The sequence below is a fragment of the Puntigrus tetrazona genome, chromosome 2 (genome assembly GCF_018831695.1).
Source record: "Puntigrus tetrazona isolate hp1 chromosome 2, ASM1883169v1, whole genome shotgun sequence".
Lineage (NCBI taxonomy): Eukaryota > Metazoa > Chordata > Actinopteri > Cypriniformes > Cyprinidae > Puntigrus > Puntigrus tetrazona.
Window position 1 is genome coordinate 6,127,212 of NC_056700.1, and position 8,127 is coordinate 6,135,338.

At 35.6% G+C, this 8,127-nt stretch overlaps 1 protein-coding gene across 4 annotated transcripts in view; it reads right to left on the reverse strand.

The window, feature by feature from the left end:
* Positions 1–8,127, reverse strand: part of LOC122327746 (disks large homolog 1-like) — a 52,992-nt gene that overhangs the window by 2,099 nt on the left and 42,766 nt on the right. The window contains exons 2-7 of one of the 4 annotated variants that reach the window (XM_043223331.1): positions 6,232–6,330; positions 5,716–5,781; positions 2,436–2,486; positions 1,794–1,918; positions 585–754; positions 344–480 (exon numbers count right to left, since the gene is read on the reverse strand). In XM_043223331.1, the coding sequence (XP_043079266.1) occupies positions 344–480; positions 585–754; positions 1,794–1,918; positions 2,436–2,486; positions 5,716–5,781; positions 6,232–6,330 (648 nt within the window). The remainder of the gene's footprint in view (positions 1–343; positions 481–584; positions 755–1,793; positions 1,919–2,435; positions 2,487–5,715; positions 5,782–6,231; positions 6,331–8,127) is intronic. The other 3 variants (XM_043223339.1, XM_043223344.1, XM_043223352.1) reach the window with 3 other exon arrangements.

Consider the following 8,127-nt stretch of genomic DNA (forward strand, 5'->3'; position numbering starts at 1 on the left):
AGTTGTGCTGTCTTTGTGGAAATGGCGATACATTTTTTTCAGGACTTTTAAAAGAAAAGAATATCCATAATAGAAGCATATATTAGAATTTATTCTCTGTAACATTTTACTGCCATTTTGATCAATTTAAAGCATCTTAGCTCAATAAAAATATGAAAGAAACTTAAAAAAAGATCAGTTCATTTAAGTTACATTTAAGTCGCGTACATGCGTCACAAACTCTAAGCACATAGGTTGTCTTGTTAAACAAAATGCTTTCATTTCCTCAATTTTCAATCTAAAATGATGCTTATAATGCCATTTAGTAAATGTACAGATAATAGAAGAGTTCATGTTTACTTACAGCCATGAGTTTATCTCCAATCTGTAGCCGTCCATCTTTGTGGGCCGCTCCTCCCTCAATGATTTTGGTGATATAAATACTGTTGTCCCCAGGAATATGTTGGTTTCCAACTCCTCCGGCTATACTGAAACCTAGACCTGTCAACAGAGGTCAGAGACTAAACCATCTGCCAAACCAACGATTAAACATCATAACATAGCCCGCTTTTATTTTGTAACCTTTAGACAATTGACGCCTTTACCTTTTGGACCTTTTACCAGCTTTACATCCATGATTTTTTCTGTGACAGCTTTTCTTCTTCTGACATACAGTCTGACAATGCAGCCCGCCTCCTTGAGTGCCTCCACAGCATTGCTGTGAGTTACGTCTCTCACGTCTACATCATTTACCCGCAGTATACAGTCATTAACTCTATACAGAGAGAAAGGCAGAACATTGACTAAACGGTCCAAAAAAAGCCATAACAATTATAGTGTTTCATATACAAAAAAATATGCAATTTCTGGTTACTACACAGTATTTTCAGCAATAATGACTATAAGATATACTATTATTATCGGGATTGAGTCGCTGACAACTATTAGAGATTTTCCAGTAAATAACGTAAGGAAAGAGATTAAATTTACATGAGGAGGGGAATCATATTTATAGTCCACAAGCTAATTAAGTCACACTAAATCCAAACCTCAGTTAGGGAAGACTTTAAACTGCTTAAATCATCAGGATTAAGTCAGATTTGTTTATAAAAAAACTGTGCGTGACACAGCTACATTAAACTTGAATGGTAGTGTTTGGTGTTTTTATTTTTTGATTTTTATTTAAGAAATAATACTTCTATTCAGCAAGGACACAAACTGTTTTAAAGTGACATTAACAACAAGCGACTAATGTTACAACAGAGTAATGTTCAGAATATTCTATTTTTGATCAAATAAATGCGTTCACTTTCAAAAAGCGTTCTATAAATATCACCGTCAGGAGATGTGCGCTATTATTTTGTTGCTTTACAAATGCTCGTATTGCATTTACAAGCGAAACCATTTTGAATTTTCAAGCATGCTCAAGCATGCTCATGCTCAAGCATGCAAATGCGGAAGTTTTATTCTTTAACTGCAGAACAGTTCTCGAGCGTGAACCTTTGAGCTCTGACATTTCCCAAAGGAACGCAGTCCTGTATGCTAGCGTCCCGCATTCTTAGCGGATTGCAAAAGTCTCCGTTGATAAATTTGCAGTGCATTTTCAACATGTTTTCTGCTGAATTCAGCGCTCTACGTGTAGCAAAAATAGGTTCGGCAGTCAGAACTACCAACAACTACGCTTCTGCTACTTCAGCTAGACAGAACTGTGCTGCTTGTGCTGTTAACTCGTAACCTGCTTATACGGCCTCGGAAATAAATAGGTGCTGTTTACAAGCGTGATGTGAAACAGGCTTAATAACATATTCTCTGACCTGAGTCTGCCATCCTGTGCGGCAGCTCCTCCTGGGATGATCTTTGTGATAAAGATACTTGGGTCCTCGCCGATGTGGGGGTTATCGGTACCGCCTGCAATACTGAAACCCAGGCCTGAGTTCCCCTAAAGGTGGAAAAAAAAACCCAAACGAAAATGAAAATTAAAAAAAAAAAATTCAACCAACAACAACAAAAATGAACTACAAGCATAATGACATGACCAGGATATAAGCAGATGATATGTGAAACTAATCTTTTCTAATACTTTTCTAATAAAGGGCTTTATATACCATACTGGTTTCATTAGTTAATGTGTTACGTGTTATGAAATAAATACAATCTTTATTTGTTAACATTATAACATCATAAAACCAAATGGAGAAATTGCTATTAATCAAATGTACTAAATGTCATAATATACTTCAAGCTTTTTCCTCTTTAGTATTCTCTTTCTTACAGTGACTATTTAAAACCTTGAGCACGACCACTTTACATCTCTTTTCTTCGCGCAATTCATCATGCAGTTCTGTTCAGACGCTCAATAAAAACGATGATATTATGACATATACTTTTATACATCGTGTAAGGCATTTTGAATCATACTGACATTTTAATTTTTGTCACTGTCAGAGCAGTCTTACCCGTTCAAGTGTAATTTCTTCATATTCATAATCAGCTTCTGTTCCATTCACCTGAAAGTTTTAACAAAACAGACTGTGTCAGTATACAAATCTTTGAATATACAGTTAAAAAAAATGGCAATTGTGATCCAAATAGACATTTATTAGTTCTGCAAGTCTGTGAGTAATTTTAGATTTCACTCTCTTTTTCTGCATTGTCATGAATAATAAAAAACAGAATGTCGATTCTATAATTGATTACAATCTCTACAAAAAAGTATGTGACAAACCTGTTAAATAAACAGTTTTAAATACATTTTTAGATATTTAATTTATATATTTAACTATTATAGTACTATATAGTAGTATTATTACACACATTATACCAGAGCAAACACCGATACAACAGCAATAAGAGATATAGAGCTCAGAGCGAACAGTTCCTCTAGTACTCAAAGTACTCTAGTACTAGTTATTCCATAACTAGTACTCAAAGTTCCATTTAATACACTTATCTAAATCCACTCAACAGAATTCCTCACCAAAAGTGTAAATTTCATCTTTAGACTCCCATCTGGGACCGATTATGGGCAAAATAATCTTACATAATAAGACATTGTGCTAAAAGTGCTCTAATTATGTAAGAATGAACTGTTTGAAAAAGTCTCAGTGTTTCTGCTCTCCACTCTTACGTTTCACCTCTACTGATTCTACAGTTCTTGGCACTACAAAACTCAGGCAGCACTATATATCTCGCCAGTTACTGTGTATTTCAGCCAAAGAGGACACAGCAACCAAATCTATGAAGAACACAGACTCTAGCTGTCGGCTAAACATGCAGTGCAGTCCGTTCTGAGTTCAACACGAGTTAAGCTGTATCAACAGCATTTGCGGTATAATGTTGATTACCACAGTAAATAATTCAGACTGTCCCTCAATAAATGTCACCGAAAGTACAGCAGGCGATAAACTCTAAAACCATCTGTTTTCAAAGTAACTGTAACTTAAACATTATACACGTTGGCAAGAAACTAATGTGATAGAATTGCTTACTGGCCTTGTGTGTGTAAAACTATATCCAATCTTTCAAGTCATGACCATGTAAGACCCAGTAAACCTTAGTAACTTTCACATGATACAGGTAAGGATGGTGTTTACATGGAGCAAACATTACTCAGGATGAGTTCAGATTGAGGTTTCATTTAAATACGTCGGGCCAGTTTTATATGAAAATGGACTAAATGCTTAAAATCAAAATGAATGAAAACAGGGCTGCGTGATAAAAGCAGAAATAAGCATCAATGCATCAGCTTTTAGATGTTTGTGTGGTTCTGGAGGCTCTGCTTTAAGCTTCTAAATGACATTTAAAGACCTTAAATACTAAATTCCCTAAACATTTCGCTCTCATTCTTTCTCTGTAACTGCTGCTAAAAACATCTGTCTGTGACATCAGTGGTGTTAGGGTGGGGTTTAAAGGGGGTGAGAGATATACGTCAATACTAACACTGCCCAATACGGCATTATACTCTAATCATGCCACCGGCTCTCAGCGCGACACCACAATAACATCCATGCTATTACTTCAATGCTTTTGTATAATTGTTTCAAAGAACATCCAAAAAGGCCTTTTCATTCTGGCTAACTACATACAGTATATTCTGAGGTTATTATTGGCAATAACCCTTTCTCTAGTTTTACGGGAGGTTTTCGGCACTGCTAAACTGCATGCTGCTACTCACATACTGCATGTATGGCTACAAACAACCAGCCAGGGATCAGAGCCAATACAGGCATTTACACGATCAATATGAGACTACTACTACAGTCTACGTATGCAAGATAACGAACGATCAAAACAAGAATAGATGTACATGCACAAGTTGTCGTCAACACTGCCCATTACAACGTACATTCCCAAAACGAAAACATATTCCAAAAGCATCTGCTTATTAATAATAATAAGAAAAAAGTTGCATACCACAAGCCAGATCGCTATAAAACCACCTGCTGAACTGCTGGTAGATTCAATATCAAAGATACTTGATCCCTGGGTAACACGATGCAGACAAATCCTGTGCTTCAGGCCTTCTGCGTCATTATTATTATTGTTATTATTAGATGACATACAATTTTACTATAACCAAAAAAAAATTGACCAAAATTGTAATAATTAACCTTACTTTATTTTTAGATTGAAAAGTTTACTCCTCTAGCACATAAAAATAACTGAAGACCTTAGAAATGGCCCACGTTAAGCGACATGGCAATAGGGTCAATCTAAAGAACCGATGCTGTGGAGTTCCTAATGGACCACAGTTCTCTCTCATTCAGATAACTCTAGTCTTTGATGAAGGATGACAGAAGTCAGCTCAGCAGGCTTTCTGGCACTGGATGTATGGGATTATCAGACGCTGCTGAGATTGAGAGAAGAATAGGGTTGAAGAAGTGCCATGGGACCCTGCTAAATGTCATCCACGGTTAAATCCCAGAAACTAAAAATCACATATACTGCGGGAGAACTGTGTAACACAAGACGCAAGTAATCTCCTAAATGATGCAAAATTCAATTCATTGTAAATAAAATAAAGGTTGAACATATTTTAACATACTTTCTTCACTTTGGTAGGATATACTTTTAATTTCATTATATCAATAAATATTTTCTAAGCAATTGGTAGACTAGTTTGCTACTGAACGAAAGTGAAAACACGCTATAAATGATGCCCAGCTCCAATTTGCTAATTTTCAAATTGAATCCCCACTTCCAGTGCCATTAAGCAGGAAGCCATCTTGTATTGTGCATTTTTGAACACCATATTGAAGAGAGCGTAAAAAGCTTGCAGTGTGTGTGTGTGTGTCAGTATGTCAATGTTTTTAATGTGTATACTATCGTGTATAGGTGTATATAAACACACACACACACACACGTTGTTTTTCCCAATTATTCAACATCGTTACAAAAGATTTCCATTGTAAATGCTGTTTAATTTATGCATCAAATTAGCATATTAGAATCTATTTCTGATGGATCATAAACTCTAAAAACTAAAGCAATGGCTGCTGGAAATTCAGCAAACATTGCCCACACAAAAATAGCTTGCATTTTAAAATACATCTAAATATAAAACAGTTTTCATTTATTTTTTCTTGATTTTACTGTATGACTGATAAAATGAATGCAGCAAACTTTCGAACGGCTCGATGAACATAATGCATACTGTATATCATATATAACTGAACAGCAATCTGTAATAATCTACCACTTCTCTAAGTGTAGTACGTAAAGAAATACATCACTTACATATGGACTTACATAGGGCGAGGTGTCAAGGCTTTCTGTGTTCACCACCACCGGTGCGGGGCTTGCCTGCAAAGGAAACATTCATTACTACTCGAGCTGAAATGAATCAAGACCCATAACCGTGCACCTTGCATCTTTTCCCTATCCAACTGAGAATGAAAGAGTGAAACAAACAGTTAACTATAAAAACAATAAGAAAGAGATCCGATAAAAAAAGCATCACTTACTCTTGGCATGCTGATACAGTATTACTCTGGCATTTGCAAGAGATTAACAGCACAGCCTGTGTCCATACACAGCATAACATACTGCAGAATATGCAATACAGTGGCATAACAAACCAACGCAGACCTAATCCTTCTGCAAACATGTATCACACGCTTCACTTGTACAATTGCTTCTGAGGTGCAAGTGCGCATCAGCGATATAACGTGGCATTCTCTCTGTAATCTCGCTAAGTCAGGAGGACCATCACCGAGGTGGGTGGAGTGAAAACATGAGATAAAAAAAAAAGACCTGTGACGTGGGTGCAGGAATGGCAGTGGTCTCGGCTGGGACGGGTGAGATAGGGATCACAGGGATTATGGGAGCGGAGGGAGGAATGACATCTGCCTGCTAAACAATGACAGTGGAGGTCAAAGGTCAGAGCAGATGACACACAGCAGTAATGACTTTTCACGATTTCTCCTCATTTAATCAGATATTGCACAGAATTAAAAACAGAGGAGCAGGAAATAACAGAAAATGGAGGTAATGAAACAGAATAAACAAGATCATATGAATGGATTGGTCCATAAATTAGGACTAGGCTCTTCAATTCTGTAGTTCAGTGTGAATGGTTATGTAAGGGGTGGGAAAAAAGAAAATGAAGAAAGAAAATAAGAAAGTTTATAAAGAAAAGATCTTATAAAAAGGCTTTAAAATTTGTTTAATTAAAAATTATTTTGTAATTAAAAATCAGTTTTGAAAGAATAATTACACTGTGTAAAAAAAAAAAAAAAAAAAAANGCTGTCACCTATATTAACAGTAAATAACTTAACATTTCAAGTTGACAAAACTAAAAATGTCAGCGGATTAAACACAATACTTTAAGTTGAAACTAATTTTTGGATTTTTTTCAAAAAACCCTTATAATTCGCCTTTTACAGCCCACAAACAACAACAACAAAAAATACTGCATATGGGTTTGGAATGATATTACGGTGAGAAAATAATGACAACATTTTAATTTTAGGAGTGAAACATTAAATACAATAATATATACATTCAAATCTAGAAATGTAGTGATACAGATTTTAAATTGTGACAGAATCTCCATCAATGTAAACATCGGGATGTGTGCTATTTTGTGACTCACTTAAAGAACAAACCTTCCTTTAGATATAAAGGGTATAGTTCATCCTGATATTCTGTAATCACACCACATCATGTTGTTTCAAACATATAGGACCTTCAGATCAACTTCAGATCACAAAATAAAGATATTTTGATGAAATCTGAGAGCTCTCTGAAACTGCATAGACAGCACAACAACTCCAATCAAGGCCTAGAAAGTTCGAAGAAATTGATGATTTTTGTTTTCTTATAGTGCACAAGAAGCATTCTCATAACTTCATAACATTACAGCACAGACCACCAGATGTTGAGCTTTGAACATGCTAGTTCTCTTCCTGTCTATGTAGGGTCAGAAAGCCTTCAAATTTCATCAAAAATATCTTGATTTGTGTTCAGAAGATAAACGAAGGTCTTACAGGTTTGGAATGACAGGAGGGTGAGAAGTTTCTTTTTTGAGTGAATTATCCCATTAAGTTATATATGAAAAAATGGCCACAGTGTTTCAAGATACAGCTAAAAACAGCTAAAAATAAAAATCCAGTCCAGCAATCGACATCCTGTTGTGCAGGTCTGCGAAGGAATTAGCTTTTCCTTTTGAATATGAAATCAGTTGTCAAGATGTCAATCAAAGTTCTGTAAGGTTTAGTGAGTTTGTCTTTTTCCATTTCTGCAGGTTATAAATGTGCGTCTGCAAGAGAGACTTCAGGCTACGCTGCAACTGAACTAAATGTTAAGCAAAACTGAAGAGCATGGTGGCTGCTTACTATTTGTAAATGAAAAAATGTGATGCACAACAAATTGCAGGATCTTTTCTACTACAGGATATTATTTCACCAAAAAATGCTGCCAACCAATCCAGCTTTACAATTACACCGAACAGACCACAAGAGTGATGCTTTTCTACAGTTTTGATTTTAGAAAACTAGAATATATTCATATTCAAATAGGACATATTCATTTGTAGCCATGTCTTAATTTGCACCTCGTTTCTAAATTAAAACTAGTGCTGTCAAACAGTGAATTATGATTAACTGCATCCAAAATGAAAGTCATTGTTTTCATTTTAGGTGTGTGTG